Consider the following 25,187-nt stretch of genomic DNA (forward strand, 5'->3'; position numbering starts at 1 on the left):
TTTTCAACCTGCATACGTGAGTGGGATATCTAGGGTGTACATACCCTTCTGGCTGTGCCATGTATACTTCCTCTTGCAGATCTCCATTCAGAAATGCATTCTTAACATCCATCTGATGCATTTCCCAGCCATTAGCCGCAGCCATAGCAATGACTGCTCTCACTGTGCCCATCTTAGCCACTGGACTAAACGTCTCATCATAATCCAATCCATGGGTCTGTGCATAACCCTTTGCTACCAATCTAGCTTTATGTCTCTCAATAGAACCATCAGATTTGCACTTCACTTTGTAAACCCATTTACATCCAATAACATTCTTGTCCTTTGGTAGTTCAACTAAATCCCATGTATCATTATGGACCAGTGCGTCCATCTCCACATCCATTGCGTTTTCCCATACATGCTCTCCAACAGCCTCTGTATAGCATGTAGGTTCCACATGCTTCACCATAGATGTCATGTATGCATAGTGCATAGCGAAATCTCTGTATGTCAACCTGTCAACAGGATATCTGACCCTCTGGGATCTCCGCAATGCATGCGGGTCACTCTGTACACCTGTGACTCTAGCATGTGGTGGCACATATCTGTCCTGTCTAGCACCAGGTGTGTGTAGAACAGGTATGCCAAGCTCCTCATCCAAACTTTCAGAACTAGATGACTCATATCCTGTGATTCCAATTCCTTCGACTTTCTTTTTGCCTTTATCCATAGCACTACTCCCAGTGCTCACACTCTCATGCCTCAAACGTCCTGACCATGGACGTACACTGCTGCTCTGAGCTTCTGCTGAGCTGCTGGCCCAGACATAGTAGTTGAACTAGAACTTGCTTGTGATGGCAAGTTCACAGGCACATCTGCTTCCAGTGACTCAATAACACCTTCATCTTTTGCTTTATACCAACTAGCAAGCTCATCAAACACCACATCACGTGAGATGACCACTTGTCTAGTTTGTGGATTATAACACTTGTAGGCCTTTCGATCCTGTGCATATCCAACAAATATACATTTCTCTGCCTTAGGATCCAACTTCCTTCTTCTTTCATCAGGCACATGCACATAAGCTATGCATCCAAAAACTTTAAGATGTCCAATGTCTGGCCTGTAACCTGTGAGCCGCATCTCTGGCGTGCTTCCATGAATGGCTGCTGTAGGTGTTTTGTTCAATATGTATACTGCAGTAGCACATGCTTCTGCCCAATATTAATCTGGCATGCTCTTTTCATTAAGCATCGCCCTTGCCACTTCACATATAACTCTATTCTTTCTCTCAGCCACACCATTCTGCTGAGGTGTATACCTGCATGTCAACTGTCTTCTTCTCCCATGCTTCCTCAAGAAATGCTCAAAGGCCTTTGAGGTGTATTCACCACCTCCATCTGTCCTCAGACATTTAATCCAACAGCCATACTGCTTTTCTGCAAAAGCTTTGAAATCCATGAATTTTTCCAATACTTCACTCTTCTCCCTGAGAAAATATATCCATGTCATCCTGCTAAAGTCATCAATGAATGTAACATAGTATAAGCTGCCTTTGATAGATGGGTTTTGTGCAGGACCCCATACATCACTGTGCACGATCTCAAGTGGCCTGTTACTCATATTTCCTTCTCTAGGAAATCTCAATCTTGCCTGCTTCCCAAACTGACAGGCTTCACAAACATGCATATGTCCATCATATTTGAACCTAGGCAATCCATTGACAATGCCTCTTGTTTGCATGTTCTTTAATCTCTGTATATTTACATGGCCAATCCTCTTGTGCCACATATCAATATCCTGTACCACATTCCTGCTCTTTGAGAACATGGCTGATTTTAGCTCAGGAATTCCAGCATCCAGCTTAAACAGTCTTCCTTCTTTCTTGCCTTTAGCAATCACTCTACATCCATGTTTAAAGTCTTCAACGAAGCATCCATGCTCATTGAAGCGAACCTGTAATCCCTGTTCCACCATTTGACCAACTGAGGCCAAGCTTTTAGTGATCGAAGGCACATATAGCACATCTGACATAGACTTTGTCTGACCATTATGCATGACCAATGGTACACTTCCAACATGTGTAATGACATGCTGGGTATCATCACCTGTTTCCACATAGCCCTTCACATCCATGGGCTTCATGTGCTCAAACCATTCACCATGGCATGTCATATGATTTGATGCTCCTGAGTCCATGTACCATGTATCATCATTCTCAGCATTTGTTGTCATAGAACCCACAACATGCTTCATGGCAAACAAATGATTTGCAGTTCCATCATTGCTACTTGATGCATAGTTGCCACCATGTTGTGCATAGTTTCCACCATAATGACCACCACGCTGTGCTCTTCCCCCTCTCAAATCATTCTGTTTGCGAAAGCAATCTCTCACCATATGACCATATTTGCCACAATAATGGCATTCCACATCTTGCATAGAATTTTGTTGGCCTTGCCAACGTCCTCGACCACGGGGGGTACCTCTGCCTCTTTGTGGTGCATATCCACGACCACCTCGAGCACCATATGAACGCTGAAAATTCTGCTGTGGAGGCCTGTCCTGCCATCCGCGACCATTACCACCACGTCCACGTGATGCGAATCTCCCCCTGCCTCTAAAACCTCTCTGCGAGTAAAATGCCTGATTTCTGCCATCATCATGGCTAGTAGATGCATCCAGAAATGAATCACTGAGCTTGATTTCCTCAACCAATAAGAGTGAAACCAACTCATCGAAGTCGGGTAAACCTGTACTCCTCACTGAGATAGATGTATCAAAAGATTTGTATTCCTTGCCAAGACCACGCAAGGTAATATCCACCAAATCATCATCAGGCATGGGGGCATTTATTGTGGCCAATGCATCTGCAAACTTCTTGATTTCTTGCACATAATCATGTATGCTCCTTTTATTCCTTTTCACATTGTGTATCTGCTGTCGCAATTGAGACTTGCGAGCACTCGTATCTGTATCAAACATCTTGACCAAAGTATCCCATGCATCTTTGGGATTCTCAGCATCCTGAATGTGTATGAGCATAGCATCAGAAATGCATATAGACAAATAATGCAGCACTTTGAATGCTCTCTCTGACCACTGCTTATGAGCAATAAGCTGCTGCTGTGTAGGTTGCCGAGGTAGCTCAGGCTCTGGCTCAGCACCTGTAATGAGATTCCAAAATCCTTTCCCTTTCAAGAAACTCTTTATCCTGTACTTCCATGCCTGGAAGTTCTTCCTATCTAGCTTTTCACCAACAATCTGAACTGGATTATCCAACATGTTGCTCAATGCGTACACCTTCCGCACACGTCAAATCTGTAAATGAGCCTTCCTCAGCTCAACCACACTCCAATTAATGTTCCAGATACTCCAAGATAGCCAACAAACTCCAAATTTGATGTAGAAAATCAACCTGTAATGATCCAAGATGAACTGACTCACGCAGTGCGGGATACCCTGAACTGACACGCCTTCCAAGGCTCCAGATCGCAATGTAATGGTGCAATCAAGTATGGGCAACTTGCATTCACACCTAATGAACCTCAATGTTGAGTATCAACTCCATTTGACATGTGTAATTATCAATTTTTGAAAACCCCTTTTTCTGTTTTTGGAAAAACCAGAAAAACCAGAAAAACCAGTAATGATTTGGCTCTAATTCCTTCAATATTTCACCAAATTGAGCATCCAGGCATTCATTGGCTTAGCAATAGTGTCCATCAACTCCATGTAAGAGGAATTTGTCCAATTGTAAAACACCAAAGATTAATTGCTCGATTAAAATGCTCTGTTTCTCTGCAACCAGTGGACAGCCTGTTTTAATCAGCTCATTCCCGGCTCAATTAAGCATCATTGGCCAAACAAATCACATAGCCCTCTTCTCCAAGATGTAAAGCATCCAATTGCTAAGAAGATTGTGGAAGATATCAAGCACCAAGTAAGAAATCGACCTCCTCGTAGTGAAAAAACCAGTTTTCTGCCCTGTTTCCTCTGTATGGGCTGCGCCGCCTGCAAATCAGGGGTTTTGGAGTGGTTCTAGAGTTAATTGATGATGGGTAATAGTCCCTAACACTCCTAGGTAGGTGTGTAATCCACCAATGATTGAATTTTTGCCAAATACATGCTCCAAATGATTCAATTTTGGGCTTGCTTTTCTCTGTTTTGTGTGAGCTCAAAAACCAGAGTTTTCCACTCAATTAAATACATCCAAATTGCTCCAAACTTTGTTCAAGGCTTGCACATGGGTTGCTAATACATCCCTCTTTGACAAATGCATATGTCTTTTGCCAGAATCACTTGTATTTTCACCATACATCAATGTTCCCCAAGCTTTAATGGAAAGCTTCAAAAACCAGAATTTTGCCTTGCTTTGATTTGCTCTAAAATGCTTTGCTTTTGCCTGTTTCACCTGCAATCCGCTCAAGGATGTTTAGAAGACCTTACCCGGTAGGCCTAGCTTTCAGATCTGATAGTATTTGGTGTGCTCCAAGCTTCACAGCTCCAATGGCAGCTTCACAGCTTCTTCTTCTCCCTCTTCACTCACTCACTCATAAACCCTAATAAACAGCACAAGGCTCTGATACCATGTTGAAAGATCGGTAGAGAAGGAGGAGCCACACACACAGGAGCAAACCCTAATGTATATTCCAAACCCTAACCATAGAGGGAAGCCATGTCCACACTCACACAAAGCATAATGCACTAATCCATAATCCACACAACACACAATGAGTTGTGTCCACACTCTACTAACCCTAGCTAATGTCCACACACTATGACCAGCTGGACACGCGGCCATTTATGTCTCACACATGTTCCTACCTAATCTGCCAGCACATAGCATAGCTGGCTCACACTGACATCGAGCTTGAATCTCAACAGTAGTGAAGTACCTTTTACAAAGAATGTTTGAAAATTTTCGTCACTTTGTTCCCTCCCTTTTTGGAGGTGCTTGCAGATCCCACTCTCTCTCTACACTCTCTCTCTAAAACGCGTTTAGGGTGTTTTACTTGGGTAAGGGCTTCTTTTTCTCTCTCTAGGAGCCATGGCCTGCAGATCTGGACCTCCTACTCCATCATCCTCTCCACCAGCTCTCATGGAAGAGCTCACCATCCCCTCTTGTGAAGGTACAGATCTACACATCCTTGCAAGCTGAAGCTCTCCATCTCCATCACTAGCAAGCTCTCCATATCTATCATCCTCTCCACCAGCTCTCATGGAAGAGCTCACCATCCCCTCCTGTGAAGGTACAGATCTACACATCCTTGCAAGCTGAAGCTTTCCATCTCCATCACTAGCAAGCTCTCCATATCTATCTCCTCAAGGCCTCCATTTCTCTATATCCATCTGCATCTCCTCCACCTCCATCTCCATCACCATCTCCATCTTCATCTCCTCCATCACCATCCACATTTCCATCCTCCACCTCCATCCTCCATCTCCATCATCTCCATCACCATCCACATTTCCATCTCTGTATCCATCTACATCTCCATCTCCATCACCATCCACATTTCCATCTCTGTATCCATCTACATCTCCATCTCCATTTGCTAGGTACAATGGCTCTACGGGACATCACCAACAAGCAATCAAAGTTTCGCTTGCATGTGGACTTAGACGAGGAGTATGCCACAATGCGAAGTAATCGAACGAAGGGATGTATTCCTGCTGAGGTGCTACGACTTCAAGGTGCAAAAGCCATTGATCTTTGGACTGATGGAAGCATTTATTCCCTTGATCCACAGACTGGTGCACCTCCCCCTTTTCGTAATATCACGCAGGTCGTACGCTTCTTGGGTGATGGTTATAATGGTTTCTTAGGGTACTGTCAGAGGCTCTATTCTTTGTACTTGCAGGAACTCTCAAATCAAAATCACCTCAGGAAGCTTCTAAAATTATGCAAGGCAGAAAAGGAAGAATGTGCGTCAACTTTCATGGCCACAAAGGAACATATGCTGGCTCGAGTCAAGGATCTAGAGAAGGAGGATGCAGAGCAGAAGATGAAGCTTGATAAAGGTGTGGAAAGGAGGGATCGAGCTATAGAGAACTATCTCCGTCTTCGAAACTCAACTCGGAACCTTCGCCGACGTGTCGATCATTTCACTCACCTCCCCGTGGGATATAATGCAAGGCAGCGAAAGCGCAAGCCTCTGAGTCTTCTTTCCAAAGATGGGGGGGCTCGCAAGCGACGTGTGCGTCAAACAAGGTAATCACAGCTTCAAAACTAGCATTACATTCCTTTTTCATATAGTTATGTCATTGACTCTGAACTATGTGATGTCCAGGGAATGTGCTAAAGCAATATTAGGTTGTTCCAATACTGAGGAGTCTATCCTTGAGCACATTATTCCAGAGCAGAAAGTAATCAATATGATAACCAATCCAGTAAATGGTGCGTTGCGTGACAGGATTCAAAAGTATTTTCTCAAGGAATTCGAGCAGATTGTGAGTCCCATTAACATGCTCACTGTGTGCGACACAGCAGGTATCAGTGATAAGGGATACAGGGCTTTGTATACTTGCATCACAGCACGTCTACGAGGCAAAGGAATGACACGATCTATACTTCCAACACCATACAGTATAGTTATGGCAAGGAAGTCAGCAAACAACAATATTGCCGACTTGCTAGGCGGCTACTACAGATGGGTGGATGGTAGCATGCCAATGTCAAATTCAAAAGATTCTGCTTACAACAAGTTTAACAATGTTTACGTCGAGGTGGAGGCGCTTCAACGAGCTATGATTCAGTTTTATGATATGACATTAGAGGAGACGGATGGAAAGGCTATATTTGTCCTCAAATTGGATGAATGTCAGGTTGTAAAGGGCCAAAGGGTGGAACATACAAGTCTGACACTCATGAGCAGGGCATTGAAGCGAAAGAGCTTAGACGGCGAAGATGAAACAGGTGATGCGGAGAATAACTTGCACACAAAGCGACGCAAGCAAGATTACTTTGGAGTGCAGTCTGAGAAGAACATATGGTGGCAGGCGGCATGGACCCTTCCGCACGAGGACCATGACAGTCTGAGGTGGTACTTCACCCGTACAGGTATTCAAGGAGTGATACAGAGGCAATCAAATGGTGAAGTCTTGCATGTGCCTAGCACTGGTCACTTTGAAATAGAGTGACACCTTGGTGGTGATCTCAAGACCCTCAAATGCATGTTGGGAACTAAAAGCGGTGCTAACACTTTGTTTCCATGCATCTTTTGTTGTCATCCAAGGATGCCAAGTGTCGCAGTGGGGAAGGCCAAACAAGCAACCAAGGTGAAAGGTCGTAAGCAGGCAAGTGCAAAGGGCTCAAATCAATTACAAAAAGGGAAGGGTATGCACGTCTGGCTCAATGGAATTATGAGCTGCAATCAAAGCAAGGCACCATCTCGCGCAGAGGAGGATGCTACTTGGAACCCTATTCTTTCAATTCCACTATCGCGAGTACATGTGTGTACCTTGCACGCAAGACTTAGAATTCTGGACAAATTGTTGATGCTCCACATCAATTATGCTTGGAACATAGAGCCAGAGTCACGTCGAGAACAGGGCATCCAAGAGCTTGAAGTTGTTTTATCATCCGTGGGGCTTCACGCAGGTGCTATCACCCTCTCTAAGGATCGCAAAAACCCATCAAGTACCCAAGATAACCCTAATAAGATATGTATGGGTGGTGCAAAAGCAAGACACCTGCTCTCAAACTATGGTGAGGCTCAAAGCCATACACATTTTGAATTATGGAAGCAGATTTGTGATGTAACAACCTATCGAGGCAATGAGGCGACACTAGGATTGAAGCGTGCACATGTGTGGGAAGCTTGTGATGAGATGATGAGGCTTCTTGAGCGCCCGTATCTTGATGAAGCAGAGATAGCTACATTCAAGACTTCGATTGACAGATTCACAGAAGAAATGATCGATGCTTGGGGGGAAACTCATATAACACACTACATGCATATTCTCTATGCGCACAGTTCCTTCTTTCTAGATGAATATGGGTCTCTTGCACTCTGGAGCAACCAAGGCATGGAACGATCACATTACCAAGCCAAGGCGGCCTATTTTAAGAACACGGGTCATGGCGGTGGCAAGGTTCGCAGCAATGCGTTTCAGGAAATGTTCAATTGGTTTTACCGTGCACTTACTGGGAGAAAGGCCCAAAAGCGAGCCGGAAATTTGTCTTTGAGGCACAAAATCATGAAGGTGTTAGGTGCAAGGCGAAAGAGAAGGGTGCAATGCGTCAATGGCACGTGAAAGAGCGAGGCAATGGCACAGTGGTCGACTAAGAAATGCCGTGTGTGGTTACCCACCCAATAATTCTTGTTCGCCACTTTTTGGCGCGTTCATTTTGTAAATTGACTTTTTTGTAATTTTGGCCCCCTATAAATATCAGTGAGTTTTATAGTCATTTTTAAAAGTCTTGACTTGTGAGCTCTCTCTCTTCCTCTCCCCTTGACTCTCTCGCGCGCTCTCTCTCTCTCTCTCTCGCTCGTGCACTAATATCTCACGCACATGGAGCCCCCAAATGATCCTCCCTCCAATACGCAAGATGACATTTTCAAAGACCTTGGGCCCTTACCGGTGGCACATAGAACTGCAATCCCAAACATTTACCCACAAGCCCAAGTGGATCTGGAAGCTGAGCGTGTGAGGCTTGAGCGAGAGGCCCAAGAAGCCTAAGAATGCCAAGAAGCGAAGAGATTACACAAAGAAGCAGAGGACATGGAGGCAGCTGAGAGAGCAAGAAAAGAAGCTGAAGAGACCGTCAGAACTCAAGAGGACGAGGCAGCAAAGAAAGCACAGGAGGATGAGGCTGCCAAGAAGGAGGAAGAAGACGAGGCAGTTAGGAAGGCAGAGGCAGATAAGAAGGCTATAGAAGAAGCTCAGGCCGCCGCAAGCAACAAGAGAAGATTAGCATTCTTTGCTGCGGAGGAGGATTGGCTTAACAGAAAAGCTCACGGATTTGTTGCTGACCTGCGAATGGCCGGATACGAAGATGACACAATTTTGGAAGCGGCTATACAACGTCTTCGAGCAGAATATACAAAGAGGAGAAATGAAGACACAGTAGAAAGGGAGCACCTGCCGAGCAATAGGATTGTCAATGCAATGCTAGACAGAGTCTTGGCTCGTGCACTTGGTAAAGGAAAGAGAAAACTCTCAGCTGAGGAAGTAGAAAATAAGAGGCAGAAGCTTGAACGAGAAGCCAGGGCAACAAACACACGGAGGCTTCGTGAGGAAAAAGACAGGAAAGATGAAGAGGAGCGAGTAAGGAAGGAGGCAGAGCAGAGAGCAGCTCCGAAGACTCCATCTGCAAAGGCAAAGAAAACTCCAACACCTGCAAAGGCTAAGAAGGGGAAAACCATTCCTAAACACACAGAACCCCCTTCCGATAACTTCCAAGAGCAGCGACAGAAGTTTAAAAATGACACGCCAGCTTGGACTCGCCACGCACAAGCACCACCGCCCCCAACAACGCAGAAGAAGCAAAGGTGGAGACCAGGGACAGTTGCCCTTAGAGAAATTCGCAAATATCAAAAGACCTGCACACCAATTATTCCAAAGGCACCTTTTGGGCGTCTCGTCAAAGAGATTATCCACGACCAGCGCCGGGATGTCAATCGTGTGCAAGCGACGGCACTAGGCGCTCTGCAACAAGGCGCCGAGGATATTTTGGTTTCGCTTTTCCAAGACGTGGTTTTGTGCATGGTGCATGCAAAACGTGTCACTTTGAAGCCATCTGATCTTCATCTAGCTAGGCGTATCCGTGGAGAGGAAGCTCTCTTTCACTAGATAGGGGAAGCCTTTGTAATGCAACAAATCGTGTTTTGTAATCTCAATTTGATTAATGAAAAACCATGTCTATTTTCAAAAAAGTTATTTTCTATTGCAAGTGATTGTTGTCTTGTCAAGGTAATTGTAGTCTTTTGCATGTAATTGTTGTCGCTATGTACATTCGACCTCATGTGAACGCTCGTCTGCCACCGCCCGTCCGACTTTGGCTCGACTCGACGGGCCGATTTCTCCCGCGTATGGCCCCAGAAGGGTATATCAGCTGTGCGGGGTGCGCCGGGGCCCGGGGGGGGCCGGTGGTCGCTCCGTGGCACGGGGTGCGCCGGGGCCCGGGGGGGGCCGGTGGTCGCTCCGTGGCACGGGGTGCGCCGGGGCCCGGGGGGGGCCGGTGGTCGCTCCGTGTGCCACGGAGCGACCACCGGCCCCCCCCGGGCCCCGGCGCACCCCGCACAGCTGATATACCCTTCTGGGGCCATACGCGGGAGAAATCGGCCCGTCGAGTCGAGCCAAAGTCGGACGGGCGGTGGTAGACGAGCGTTCACAAAAATTGATTGAAACATCATGACAGGACACGACAACAACATATAAACACATCAAGAAGATAAAACTTAAAATCAGCTCGAAAAACATCTTGATGTCATTAATTGTTTGATTTTCACAGAAGGCAAATGAGTACATTGGATCTAGCCAACTCGCTTGATGAGCTTGGTGAAAGCCTCGTGGGTGAGAGTCTTTACTGATGGTTTGTCACCAATGCGTTCGGCTATCTCTTTGGCATCAGTGATGCCTTGTCCAAGGCTAAGGCCACAAAATCCTAGGAAAGACCCTGCACCTTTATCACCAAAGCTATAGATAGCTGCTTCCCTATTTACAAGAATACATTTATGGGCATTTTGGGCTATAGGGGCTTCAGACAGGATGGCGCTTAGGGCTCTGCACTTCAAAAATTCAGCTTGCGCATCATTTGAAAAGTCGTTGTGAATTACGCGAAGCATCTCGGCATTGAAGCTCGGGATGTAGTGCCATAGCGCAGCATCTTTCCCCTCTACCTCCTTTCGTGCTCCACCCTTTCGGCTTGCGAACCAGTCCATTTCTCTTGCGGTCTACAAAGTAGATAGAAGAATGAGTTGACTTCAAAAAATTACAAATTAAGAAGGGAAGAAATTGGGTGTACTACCTCAGTGGCATCATCATGATCCGCAAGGTCTGCATCACTAATATTGATGCTCCCGAGGCTGACGGAATCCGAAATGGCAAGTGGCTTGTGAGGGGCAAAGCTAGTTTCTGGCACACTCTCGTAGAAATCCTTGCACTGGGATATTTGTACAAGAGTCTCTGCCACACAAGGGACTCTATTGAGGCATGATTTTCCGGGAGCGCAAGCACCTTTGTGACATCTGCGGAACTGAAGTCAATGCGGATGTCATCATCTTTGGACAGCTGTTGTGTGTCTCGCATGCCCGCGTACATAGCAATGACTGAGAGAGTTTCATCCTGGTGCAGCCCAAGGACATGGGCGATGTCATCCAAAAATAAGAACTCTACACCTTCTACTATGATGGGGTGTAGAGTTCGCACTTCGAGCTCTGGAACTTCATCCATGACATCGTCCCCTTCGATGTCCTGTTTCACAGCCTCAGCTTGCGGCTCTTCCGCCAGAGTCACAAGTGCAAGAGATGCTTCTTGCACTGGGGTGACAATCTCCTCCTTTGGGTCAGCTTCCTTGATCAAGAGATAAGGTGTGGCTTTCTTTGGAGGAGTGGCCTTCCTCTTTCCCTTGCTTTTCTCTGTTCCCTCCAAGATCAGGAGGGCAAGAGTCATGTCCCACCTCAAAAAACTTGTGCCAATGTTACCCATTCCAAGACCTACCAGGTTATCTTCTTCCTCCTCCCTTAGATATGTGCTACTAAGGCCTTTGAGGAATCTTGCAAGCCTGAACCTGAAATTTTTGTCCGCTTTGTAGGTATGCTTGATAAGATCCACAGGCACCCAAGTTCCCTCCTCGTCTTGAAAGTTGACACAATATTCAGCCATGTATGTGTCCATGTAGCAAGTGAACGCCCCAAACACGTCATTATGGAGTTCGGCGGTGCCTTCCATGTCAATAGATGTCTGAAAGATGGGTGCAAGCTTCTCGATCAAGTGAGCGAGGTCAAGCTTGTGCAATTGAGATAGGAGAGCTTGGGCGGGGGTGGCCATGCTTGAGTAGCGAAGAAGGCGAGGGGACCGCAAAGATGCCGAGAGTGAGGAGATGAACTCAAAGTGGCCAAAAGTGACTTATAAAGAGGTCTTTAAAACTTTTTTTATGTTTAAAAACTCACTTAAAACCTCCAAAAAAATAAAAACACGCGACAAAACTTAAAAGTGCACAAAATTGAACGCAAATTGCGAGTAGCCAAAATTGTTTTGAATTAATCTCTCAAAATCTGTTACATAGCTTGCTTGATATGGATACATCTGGGGAAGGGAATGCTTTTACAAAAGTAAGATGCCTCTTTCCTCTTACGTAGAGGTGTGTTATCAATCACAAATGAAAAGTCACCTTTCAGTGCAAACCTAAGGCCTAAGTACTCCCTTAGGTTCGCCATATTCCAATCAGCATTTACTACGATATCCCACACATCAGCTTGCGTGCTAACATGTACATCAAGCTGTTCTGCATCGTTGATGTCCGAATCGAGTGCTTGCCATTCGCCTCCAGTCAGCTTCCAATGTCTGTAAGGAAAGATAATAGAGAGTTGTTGCTTTCCAAGCTGGTACCGAACGACCATCTTCTCCGACACCACCATGCACTTTATCTTGTCACCCTGATGTTGAATAACCTTCAAATCCCACGAAGGTGGCAAAAAGGCACTCATTACTATGCCTCCCTTTGCAATCCACATTGTAGGAGTCCGGTGAACATCAGCCTCCTTGAACAAAAACACAAACAAATGTAAAGGCATGAAGAACGTGAGAGTCGCACGATGTGACCCATAGGTGCACTTCATTGCATTGCACACATCAATCTCAATCCGACATCTGGTTAGTGCAACCAAAGTATTGTCGGGCTTTGGCCAATCATGGTCCGTGAGACTTGGTGTAGGGAGCCTCCGTAGAGTCCCAGAACCATCTCTTGACGTGGGTACAATATACTCTGCATGAAAGAAGAAAACTGAGCGCTCTAAAAGCTCTGATGTTGAACAACCAGTATATAGTAGCTTGCCGATTTCAAAGTGGTGCGCCTCAAAGGTTCCAGAAAGGGCCTCTAAAGGCTCCCATTCCACAAATGTCGACGGAAAGATGTCTGCACAGAACATTACAAGAACACACTTGAAAAAATCAAGCTTCCGTAACATGAAATGATATTAGCATGTCTCAGTGCAGCCCATAAAACAAGAAGCACAAATAAAACTTACAATTTGCAGGAAAGCGTTTGTGATTGGCATTGTCAACACGGAGTTGCGATGCCTTGTAGACGTGTTGGATCATCACCTGCTTGCTTCCGTCAGCCCCCTGCTTGAGATCCACTATGCGACCCTTCCAATGGTGTGACTTTAACCCTATGTATCTGCGAGAGACTTTGTGGGCTCCCCTTGTGCTTGGACGCATCGTCACCCACATTCCTTTTGCAAAGGTGCTTGTAACCCACAAGCCAGTGTCGTCTTGTTCGTTGCTGCTGCTAAAGGACTCCACCCTTGAACGAGGTCGGCGACTCATTGTGCTTGGCTAACCGATTAAGCGAAATGCTATGAAGTTGTAGGTGTGTGAGAAGATCTCTGCAACCTAATGCTAGCAGAGCATATAAGCTGGCAAGAGGAGTCAAGAATGTGTATAAGCTAGCAAGAGGAGAGTGAAGAATGTGTGCAAGCAAGAGGAGTCAAGAATGTGTATAAGCTAGCAAGAGGAGAGTGAAGAATGTGTGCAAGCAAGAGAGGATGGACTTGATGGGAAAAAAAGGACTGTTTTCCAAGCTTTCCATAGCCAAGAAGATCTCTGCAACCTAATGCTAGCAGAGCATATAAGCTGGCAAGAGGAGTCAAGAATGTGTATAAGCTAGCAAGAGGAGAGTGAAGAATGTGTGCAAGCAAGAGAGGATGGACTTGATGGGGGAAAAAGTGGACTGTTTTCCAAGCTTTCCATAGCCAAGAAGGCACAGAAAGATAGATCTAACTTTAGGAGGGAAGGGGAAGGCAGAATGGGGAGGGAGGAGGCTAAAAAAGATTCTTTTAGTTAGAGAGAGACTCAAAACGGAATTGCTAGTTTTAGAGAGAGGAAGAGGGAGTGGGGAGTGGAAAAAGTAGCTTTAAATGAGGGATAATGATGGGGGGGCGTTTCTGGCCCTAGCCCACTTTTTGAGGTGGGGTCATTTATACCAGTTTGAGCTGTCTTTATTAAAAAAGGTGGGAAATCTGATTTTATTGAAAGATTTTGCATTTTCAGCCCAATTTCTTTAAAAAAAACGTATGATTCAAGTTTGACCCCTACATATTAGGGGCAGGGAAACCCAACATTTTTCTCCACATGGCCTTCTCCCATTGCACCATTCCTTAATGACTGTCATTAGGCTTGGGGCAAATTAAAGGGCCCAAGAAGACCCCAAACAAGTCCTAATGGCTCTCCCTCCTTGTCAAACTCCCTCAGTCTCAAGCTCATTTTGAACCTCTTTCTTCCTCTTCTAAGCTCTCCATTGCTGTAGAAACTCCATACCTCTCAAGCTCTCCCTCCTTGTCAAGCTCCCTCAGTCTCAAGCTCCCTCTCCCTCTTTCTTCCTTTTCTACGCTCTCCATTGCTGTAGAAACTCCATCCCTCTCAAGATCTCCCTCCTTCTCAAGATCCCTCCCTCTCAATCTCCCTCTCCCTCCCTCTCAATCGCCCTCTCTCTCTCTCTCTCTCTCTCTCTCTCAAGCTCCCTCCCTCTCCATTGCTGCAAAAACTCTATCCCACTTTAGTCTACTCTAGGTTCAGGAAGCTTATTCTCAAACTCTAACCCTCTTTTAAGCTTTCCATTGCTGCACTGAAAACCCTGAACTTTCTCTCCCCTCCACTCTTCTGTTGTAAAACAAGCTTTTCTTTTCCCTTCTTCTCTTTTCTTACCACCATGGCCTCTTTTAGTAATGTGAGAAGACCTAGGGAGAAGGTGGAAGAGCTTGTGCTGCATAACACAAGAGATGAGAATGGAGTTTGGGCTCCAACAAGATTCAGGGTTGGGGCTTGGGTCTACATGCAGCCAAGCTCTAAGGGACCACATCTAGTGCGTCAACTGGGGAATATGCTACATCATTGGAAGGGGCGACTACAAGGCTTCAAGTATACTAAGAAGGAAGGACTGGTTGCCATAGTGCAACATGTGTATACCCTTGGACACCTGTACATTCAAGGCCAACGACCAAGGTTTCCTTCAAATTGTCAGTGTAACATAAACACAGCTTTAACAACATGCTAATATTGGATTTTTTGTTTCAAATTTTCTTATGATTCTCCATTTTCTTATGTCTCTCTGCAGATATTTTCCCCTCTAATTATGTTGAGGAACAACCACTCCAAAGCCTCACTGGAGTTTTCTATGCTATGCATGCATCCATTGGAGAGGCAATGTTTGTATCTCAAAGCCCAAGTGATCTTGTATACAGAACAATATCTTTTTCTTTTCTCACTCATATTTTGTAGATAAAAACGAGGTTTATTTGGCAAGCTAGAAGAGATCCCCAACCTCCCTCTTAACAATCCCGAATGGCCCAAACCTGATGCTTGGACCATCTTATGCTTAAAGTTTAAGATGGTAAGTGATATCAAGACATCGCTCAAGTTTTCAAAGGCATCTAGGTCAGTAGGGCTAAATTAAATTTTGTCCTTTCCATGTTTTTGTGCACATGTTCAAATCCATGCCAATGCACCAAACAAAAATAATGTATATTTGTAAGGAGATACGGTCTAACCTCATTTAAGGATTACTAGGAGAGGGTTGGGAGGTTAATGAGGGGTCACATCAAGGTGATGTGTACAAGTCCAATGTAGTAGATTCTAGAGTGTCTTTCAGGTTCTTGAAGGCACGCTCTATTTTGTACATGCATCTACACTACCAAAGATGGATGCAACAGCACGGAACATGGATCCCACTTCAAGCCTCAGAAGAAGAAATTATGCCTATTGAGGTAGCTGTGATGATGCAAAATGGATAGATTGAGCGAGTGGCAAGCAAGCATTGGAGCCTAGCAGACCTGCGTCAACAATTTAGCATCGTGGGCTTTGACAATGTGGAAGAGTCAAGTTTCAAGTTGATGAAGAAAGGTATATCTGATTCCACTACATGTCTAGAGTTAACCCTTACACTTTCTGGTTATTGTGCCACTTTCTATATTTTTACAGATTGGGAAGCGTAAGGAGGGAAAAACCATGGTCTCAGAATCATGGCAAATGGGGGACCTTGAATTTTCAGCAGCAAGGTGCAGCATAGCCCTACCAACACATAGTAGGCATGTGGAAGAGCTTGAAGATGAACTGAGTATATGGGAAAATAGCCTCTGTTTTGATGCATGTGAGGGGCAAGAGTTTCAGGATCAAGGTGAAGGCAATGACAAGCTTTCAAGTCAACAAGGAGATAGAGATCAACATGAAGTAAATGTCACAAGAGGGACAAAAAATGAAGACATTATAACAATTTTAGATTAGATGACATGCTTGTAATTTTGTAGCAGGCTCTTTTTTAACCAATCTTTATTTAATTGAAATCTTAATATTTTTACAAAGTGTAACTTTTTTACAAACTGTAATTTTATAGCAGGCTCTTTTTGAACCAATCTTTATTTAATTGAAATCTTAATATTTTGGCAAACTGTAAATTTTTTGTCTAATGTGAAAAGGCCAAACTTTAAATTTTAACTATAAATAGCCAAAGGTGCCTTCTTTCTCATTTTCACGCGATAGAAACCAAGCAGCACGAGCTCACACTATCTCTTTGCATTCACATGGCTACCCACTTTGACAACTTTTGTGAGTTCCTCTCCACCACCCCGTGGGCGGGCAAGAGCAAGCTCTTTGTCATGTTCTCTCATGAAGTCGACTTTGAAAAGTCGCTCGCCCTTGCGTCCCAACATTATGAGATGCAGATTGCATACATGGAGCAATACTGAGATGCAGATTGCATACATGGAGCAATACTTGGCTCCCCACTCCATCTCCTTTCCCCATTGTCCCAATGATTGATGGGTGCCTGTTGAGCTGCTTAAGTACATTCAACAATATGCTCCTACATCCAGTGCCTTGAATGCTTCATTGACATCTGCATCGCCGCAAGAGCTTACTGTACCTTCAATAAGCAGGAGGTGAAGAGGTTGGGGAGGAAGGGCAATTTAGGAACCAGGTTTCTCTCGTGGCTCTCGCCACTTTTGCGTTCCTCATCAGCGACGACGATGAGGATTCCGATGAGGAGGTAGAGATGCTTGCATTGCAGTTGGTAGGGTATTTGAGGGATGACAAGGAAGTGAAGGCAATAGGAACGAGTGTTGGTGTAGAAGAGCAGCTTGCATCAGAGCACTTTCCAGAGGGTGCACAATCTGCCACTGAACAGCCCACTGTAGTAGAAGATGTGGGGCCATCTTCCCCACACGAGGAGAGCAAGGTGCTGCCAGAGCTTGAGATCAATCTCTTGAGCACCATTGTGGTGGAAGGTGAAGAATACTTATTTCTTCATGACCTTGATAAGACAGCTTGCTTGAGAATGGATGAATGCTTGGGCATTATATGCACACGATGTGAGGTGGACCTTGATACGTCCAACCTCGGTCCTCACCTAGATAGTGCTATATTACCCCTTGGAGAATCTATCGCAAAGACAGTTGCTTTGGTCAAGGAAACTGTGGTTGAGACCGCGGAGCAAGCCCTAGTTCCATAGGAGGAATTCACAACCTTACAAGATAAGCTAGAGGCTAAAAAGAATACCCTTGCTGCTGGAGTAATGGAGGAGACCAAAGCACCAAAAAAGGATGAGGCTAAGTCCTCAATTGACCTCTCCACCCCACGAGCACTTTGGCAAAAGAAGACATCAAGCAAGAGGTAATAATCGACCTTTTATAACCTAGAAACATTTGTAATTATGTATAGAAAAATATTTTGATTTTTCCTTTGATTGCAGAGGGTGGTTGAAATTGACACATTTGCTGGGAGAGGCGGGCGACAGCAGAGACCAGGCCAAGGTCCATGGACATGATGCTACGTCGGCGCACTATCTTGGTCAACTTCCTGTGTGGATGGCATCGCCATTATCCACAGGGACTACACCCCTCAATCTACCTTCACTCTCTTATTTTTGAAAGCCCTCTCTAAGGTGCTCTGTGTAGCCTCTATGGCACAGAGCACCAAATGTATAGTTCTTATTAAAAAATCTCTTGTCTTCGATGTTTTTGGTTCTGGATCTAGGGGTAAGCTTCTTGCTCGTATAGCTATAGCCAAAAGCATAGGCACAGAGGATCCTCAAGAAATAGCCCAATCACTCCTTGAGCACACTCTGCCCAATAACAAGAGAAGGAAGCTCAATATTGTAAGAAAGCTTTTGTAAAGATGATGTATCACTTCTTATTATGATACAATTTTTGTAAACTTATTTTCATCAAGTATTTCATTGTTTTTTCTAGTTTGTACCATCAATGTTTTGTGAATGCATCAGAAATGACCCTGGGAGCCTGGGGGAGTAGTGCCAGAACAGTGCGAATTTTGAGCCTGCACCGCTGCTATAGAGCCCAAATTTGCACTATTTTGGCACAGCTTCCCCAGCCCTTCAGGAGCAATTCTGATGCATTGGATGACAAATAATGTATTTTACACATGATTAAAGGTATTTTTAGCTTATAAATTACAGTTTCTCATAATAAATGTAAACTTGATTATAAATGTACTCAACTTAATTATAAATGCATCAAAAATGATTCTGAGTGGCTAGGGGAGTAGTGCCACAACAGTGGGAATTTTGAGCCTGCACCGCTGCTGTAGAGCCCAAATTCACACTGTTCTGGCATAGCTTCCCCAGCCCTCCAGGAGCAGTTCTGATGCATTGGATGATAAATAATGTATTTTTATACATGATTAAAGGTATTTTTATTTTGTAAATTACTGTTTTTATAATTAATATACTCAGCTTCATACAGCAAAAATGATCCTCAGGGAGCAGTGCCAAAACAGTGTGAATTTTGAGTCTGCATCGCCGCTGCATAGCCTAAATTCGCACTGTTCTGGCATAGCTTTCCCAATCCTCTAGGAGCAATTCTGATGCATTGGATGACAAACAATGTAATTTTACACATGCTGTTTTTATCTTATAAACTATTGTTTCTCACAATTAGTGTACTCAACTTTATTATAAATGCATCAGAAATGATCCTGAGTGGCTGGGGGAGCAGTGCCAGAACAGTGCAAATTTTGAGCCTGCACCGCCGCTGCAGAGCCTAAATTCGCACTGTTCTGGCATAGCTTCCCCAGTCCTCTAGGAGCAATTCTGATGCATTGGATGATATAAACACTATATTTTTACACATGATTAAAGGTATTTTTATCTTATAAACTACTGTTTCTCATAATTAGTGTGCTCAACTTCATTATAAATGCCAGAAATGATCCTGAGTGGCTAGGGGAGAAGTGCCAGGACAGTGCGAATTTTGAGCCTACATTGTCGTTGTTGCAGAGGACAAATTCGCACTGTTCTAGCACAGCTTCCTCAGTCCTCCAGGAGCATTTTTGATGCCTTGGGTGACAAATTGACACATGATAGACACTCCATGTTAAACAAACATGATGACACCAAGACATTGTAAGAGGAACTTAAAATTTTAATTATCAGAAGGTTACAAATGAAAGCCAGATAGGCTTGTTACAAAGGGGGGTTTGAAACAAAAGAGTTGCTTCAAAAAAAAGGTTAGCATCTAAGATCTCTAGATCGTGTCTCACTCGCCTTGAATGCGCCGAGCTAGTTGCATGTCCTTGGCAGATATGGTAATCCTCTTTGCATGTATTGCAAGGAGGTTGGTGTCTTCAAAAAGCCCAACAAGGTAAGCCTCGGAGGCTTCTTGCAATGCTTTAAGGGCAATCCCCTGCACACACGAAACTCTGTTCTATATCGTTGGAGAATCTCCTTCACTGTGCGAGCAAAAGGGGCTCTTCTTATCAACAACTTATTAGTGTTCCTCTAATAAAACTTGATTTCTTGTAGAGCCCTATGCCCTTGGCGCATCCTTCTTCTGAGCGTTGCAGTATGGACAACGCCATCTTGATGTCGCGTCTTGAGCGCAACCTATCATGCATTTAATTGTCTTCAAATCTCCCCCAAGATGCCAATCCACCTTGAACTTTCCTATGTTTTCTACATCTAAAAGTTGACCATCAATTTTCTTTTTGATTACATCTGTTATCCAGGGACTCCTTTCAAACATCCATGTCAATACCTCATGTGTCTCCTTCGGTACCTCGAATGCACCAAGCCACCAGACCTCTTTCTCAGATTGCACACTAAAACTTGGTTTGGTAGTCTTTTCCCATGCACACATCATGGCCTCATTCATGAGCATAATGCTCATACATTCGAGCTTCCGACCTTTCACAATTTGGCACTCATCTAGCTTGAGCACAAATGAAAGTGTGCTCCCCAAAACTGCAAATAAACAATAATTTACAATATTCAAAACAAAATAATCGTCTTCATTTTCTACTGAAAAACATGAATAGTAGCAATTGCAAGTTCTCACCTTTTGACCATAGAACTTCACCATAGCTTGTTGTAGTCTCTCAATATGAACAAAGATGTTATTGTAAACATCATAGTGAAATTATGTACTTGTTGTCTTGATTTTATTTTTACTCGACCTTGTGTCTAATGTTAGTGTACCCTCAAAGTGATAAAACTGTCCTATAGCTCACTGCACATCATCATTATTGATACGCTTGACATTGTGAATCACCTTGAGTGTAGGAAATAAAGTGACAATGATTCCTTGTCTTAGAACTGCATCTTTTACAACCTGACGGATTGCTTGGTACCCTTTCATGCTAATTCCAGCCGCATCACAAGCATGTTGAATTAATAAAGAATCGATGGAGGTGGTAATCTCGCTCACTACATTGCTGACAACAGCTTGGCGTATTTTAGGATGATGAGGGTGAGTAATAATTGAGAGAATATCCTTGGTATTCAGAATGGCTTTGACCAAATCCTTCCATCCCTCTTCATAAGAACCACACACCTCTTGCCGAAAATTCCTGACAGAACACAAATCATGACTATTTTGTTTAAATCACTGAGTGCATAATGAAAGTTTATGTTACTTACTTTGTTGTACGAATCCTTTTCTTCCGTGCTCCACCTTTAAATGCAAGAGATTCTATACCAGCCAATGTCTTTTTTGCGTTCACGAGCACCATTTGGCATTGCTTTGAGTCGTTTGATAAGTTCCTCTAGCCTTTGAATCTTTGCATCCTTCTCCACATTCTCTGCGAGGATCTCTTTCATTTTATCTGATGATGTTTTAAGTCCTTCTTGACATTGTAAAAGGCTAAATTGTGATGCTTGCAATTGAGATTGGAGAATATGGGTTTGCCAAGCTCCACTTGTAGTCAATCTTCTGCAGTATCCTAACAAGCCAAGCTCCACTTGTAGTCAATCTTCTACAGTATCCTAACAAGCTAAGCTCTCCTTCACCAACAAATTGCATAAAATATGATAAATTACGGAAAGGAGGGTTTGCTCTTAATGGAGGGTCAACTGGATAGAGATGCCCATCAACCCAAAGATCTACATTTTTCTCCTTAGCTATCCTACGAGCTTGGACAGATTGTGCATCACTAGGATGGGTTTTTTTAGAGTTGTCATACTCTTCAGGAATACGAATGTGTAAATCAACCTTCCGTTTTCTAGCTTCACAAGGGGCTACACACACAGTTTGCAAAGGCTCCATAGCTAAGCAGAGGAATATTAAAACTTTGCTGTTTGTTAACACAAATCCATTTTTCTAAGTAGAAAATGATATTTTTGATATACAAATATACTAACATGGAGTTTTTCATCAATAAATTACATTTATGAGAAAAATTAAAAAATAATAATTTTTGGGGTCCCCACAGTTTCGGGATCTGATAGTTAGTTATATTTATGGGGTTGTGGGAACCTGACAGTTAGTTATGGATGTACTGGCTCTTGACACACTTCTACGTGACCCTTGAATTACAAGCTTTTTGAAGGAAAAAATCTATTTTCATCATACATATTGGTTGGGTGGTGTTTTTTCCACCTCAAAATGTTAAAACAAATAAAAAATAAAAAATTTTCACTTTTTGGGACCCACCTAAATACGAGAATAATTTGCTTATGTGGAAGGGAGATATGGTGGGAGATAATGAGAAAGAAGATTTCAAACTGACAAGAAAGATTCAATTAATAGAGAGTGAAGATTAAAAATTCAAAAAGTAAGAGAGAAAGTATGAGAAAAGTCAAAAAGTAAGAGAGAGAGTGAGAATATTCCCTTTAAAAAGTGAAACTAGGGGGGTATGGCTGATGTGGCAAGGCAAAAAATAGGAGTCATCATAGCCTTTGTCTCCCTTAAGCCCATCTTTTTAAGCTCTAATCCCTTAAAATTAGGAATCCTTAGGAGGCCCTTTCCTGGAAAAAGAGCAGGTTGACAAAATTGTGTAGAACATGTTCCATGCGAGCTTGAAACTTTAAAGTTTCATAAAATTATTGTGGTGCACGCATGCATACTCCTATAGTGACTAGTGAGTGAAGAATTGTGATACGTTAGGAAAGTGAGACAAGCTACCCCGCAGCTTTCAATAGTTTATTCGGCCTAGATAGTGCTACTCTTTTAGAGAGCATTTCTTGCAAATTATAGTGAGTGAAATACCGTAGGTGTAATTATAAATCCCCTACCCATATTTTTTATAATCTAGAGTTTCTTGCTAATTATAGAGAGTGACATACTATGGGTGTAATTTAGAACCCCCTACCCATATTGTTTTATATCTAGATATCCCCCTTCTTTAAGACTTTGAGATGATAAAAGCACCCCTTCATATGGAAATTTTTACTTTTTGAATTTAAAAAAAAACTTACATGCATACGTTTATTTCTTGTAACTCCACAAGAAAACAAAGATGCACAAACATATTCTCTCTAATGGACCCCAAGGGTATACCTATCATTCCAACTCCTAGTGCTAAAATTTGAAGGCTAACAGGGAGGACTTCAAACCTACTTTATCTATCAAAAGAAAGCCACCTTTGAAAATAGGGTTTCCAAAGAAGGTGATCCTAAGTAAATTTTGTATAGTAATGTGTTTCACTTGAAGGCCATGGTAGCTTGTTGTAAATTCCAAAATAGTGGCCTTCTGTGACTTCTTTTGCAACCCTAAGGTCTAAGAGGCCTTCTCTATAGAAGGTTTGAAGGCATCTGCCCTCTGAAGGCTTCACATTTCAAGACTGCACGATGACACCCCCCACACCCAGAAAAGTCTCGTGTAGGGTTTCACTCTTATATGCTCTCTCTCTCTCTCTCTCTCTCTCTCTCTATATATATATATATATATATATATATATATGTATATATATGTATATATATGTATATATGTATACGTATATATATATATATATACATCTCTCTCTCTCTCTTATGAACGATAAATGACTCATTTTTAACATGCTAAGTTTGACATAGGCTATCGAGAATTCAAGTTCCAACAACGTGGACAAGGTGTAGCTTGAAAAAAAAGTTGCGTTGAACACGTTCCATGTGGGTTGGAAAATTATAAATGTATGTTGTGCAGGCTGCATGCGTACATACTACCATAGTGACTATTCAAATTTCAAGTGTAGAGAGAGGAAAGGAAAGCTACAAAGCAAGTTTACAATAGGTGATGCTTGCTAACCAAACCGCATAGATAGTTGAAGGCAAGGCTAGTACTGAGGAATTCATAATGGCATCGACACAACCATTACTAAGGTATGCATACATGATATTTGATACAAGCATGTTTCTCGCTGCTTTTTTTGGCATTTAATTCAACCGATGTAGTAGGCTAAGTAGTGAGGAATTCATAACAACCATTACTAAAGGTATGCATACATGTTTCTCGTTGCTTTTTTTTTTAATTCAACCGCCTTTCCTATTCTTTTTCTTTTTGTTGTGTGGCAGCCCTGAGACTAGTACTGCTAAGGGCAGCCCTGAGACGACCACTTCTGAGATAAACCAACACATGAGAGCATTAGATGCGTTAGCGTACGTTAATTCAATTCTATCGGGAATGGTGTTCATTGGGCTGAATTTCAACAGCGATGCGAGCCTGCTTGAGGCGGGGGATCCTTGTGCTGCGCCGGATAGCCTGGCCAGAATCGTTGTATTGTTTGAGGTGCTGTCCTTTGCGTTCTACTTGTTATCAAGCCTTATTGCGCAAGGGCTGAAGCTGCAGCTCAACCTCAGCGTGTCTGCAAAGAAGAAGAAGAACACGACGGGCCCGGACGCCCTTGTTCACATCAACCAGAGCACCATGCGCGTAGGGATGCTGTGCACTGCCGTGAGCACCCTCGTGGGCACCATCTTCCTCACTCTGTCTATCGTGGCTGTCGTTGAAATAAAGCTTGGTTTGCTCACCTGCGCGACTAGCCACTTGTCCCTAGCGGCTGTAATTCCCCTCCTCATCGCCGTCTTTGCTGGCGTCTCCATTTTCGTCGCCACCGTCGTCTACGACTTTCTCTCCTAATTATCAGCTCAGCGCTGGAGAGCTTATCGCCTCCTGTCCACGCCACGCTTCTTCATAACTATTTTCATTTCACAACAAATATTAGTGCTAAACATATGTATGTATGCTTAGCATAATTATTTTCGTTTCACAATAAATATATGCATACACATGTTTAGCATATGCTATTAGCATATGCTAAACATATGTTTAAGCATAGAGCTAATGTTCCAAGCTTGAATAGCAAAAAGGACCAAATTCAACCAAATTTTGCACATAGCCTAACTACAACAGACAAAGAGCATAGCCACGTAAAGAGCCAAAGTTTCAAAGGATCTATAAATGAAAAAAAAACATTCATGTGGTTATAAATGCGGCTATTAACACGGCTACTAGCATGCAGCTACGGCAGCATCAATAACCCCGTATACAGCAGCGTCAATAACCGCGTGTATAGCAATGATATAGCCGTGTGCATAGCAGCGTATATAGCCGCATACTATCTGCAAAAAAAAAAGGAGGGGACAAAATGGGGGATATTTGTGGGGACATGTCCCCACAAATATCCCCCATTATGTCCCCCCTTTTTTAATAACATTATTTAAATACTAGTTAATGACATTTAGAACACACATGCATTACATTGATTAAGCATTAATGGATGCATAGGCTTAAAAGCATTACTGCATCACTACATATGGCTTATGTATCAAGATT

The 25,187-nt window shown here is 43.4% G+C and overlaps 1 protein-coding gene across 2 annotated transcripts; it reads left to right on the forward strand.

The window, feature by feature from the left end:
* Positions 1 to 23,227: 23,227 nt before the first annotated feature.
* On the forward strand, positions 23,228 to 24,643 carry LOC147608476 (uncharacterized). Of its 2 annotated transcripts, XM_086789365.1 has the most exons (3): positions 23,228 to 23,252; positions 23,559 to 23,734; positions 23,927 to 24,643. In XM_086789365.1, the coding sequence occupies exons 2-3, from the start codon at positions 23,709 to 23,711 to the stop codon at positions 24,489 to 24,491; spliced, it is 591 nt and encodes a 196-aa protein (XP_086645491.1). In that variant the 5' UTR covers positions 23,228 to 23,252; positions 23,559 to 23,708; the 3' UTR covers positions 24,492 to 24,643. The 2 variants fall into 2 exon arrangements, with proteins under 2 accessions (XP_086645491.1, XP_086645490.1); XM_086789364.1 differs by lacking the exon at positions 23,228 to 23,252 and having other exon boundaries at positions 23,505 to 23,734.
* Positions 24,644 to 25,187: the final 544 nt, after the last annotated feature.

Source organism: Cibotium barometz, chromosome 53 (genome assembly GCF_041138505.1).
Source record: "Cibotium barometz isolate CiBa-2024 chromosome 53, ASM4113850v1, whole genome shotgun sequence".
NCBI classification, from domain to species: Eukaryota; Viridiplantae; Streptophyta; class Polypodiopsida; order Cyatheales; family Cibotiaceae; genus Cibotium; species Cibotium barometz.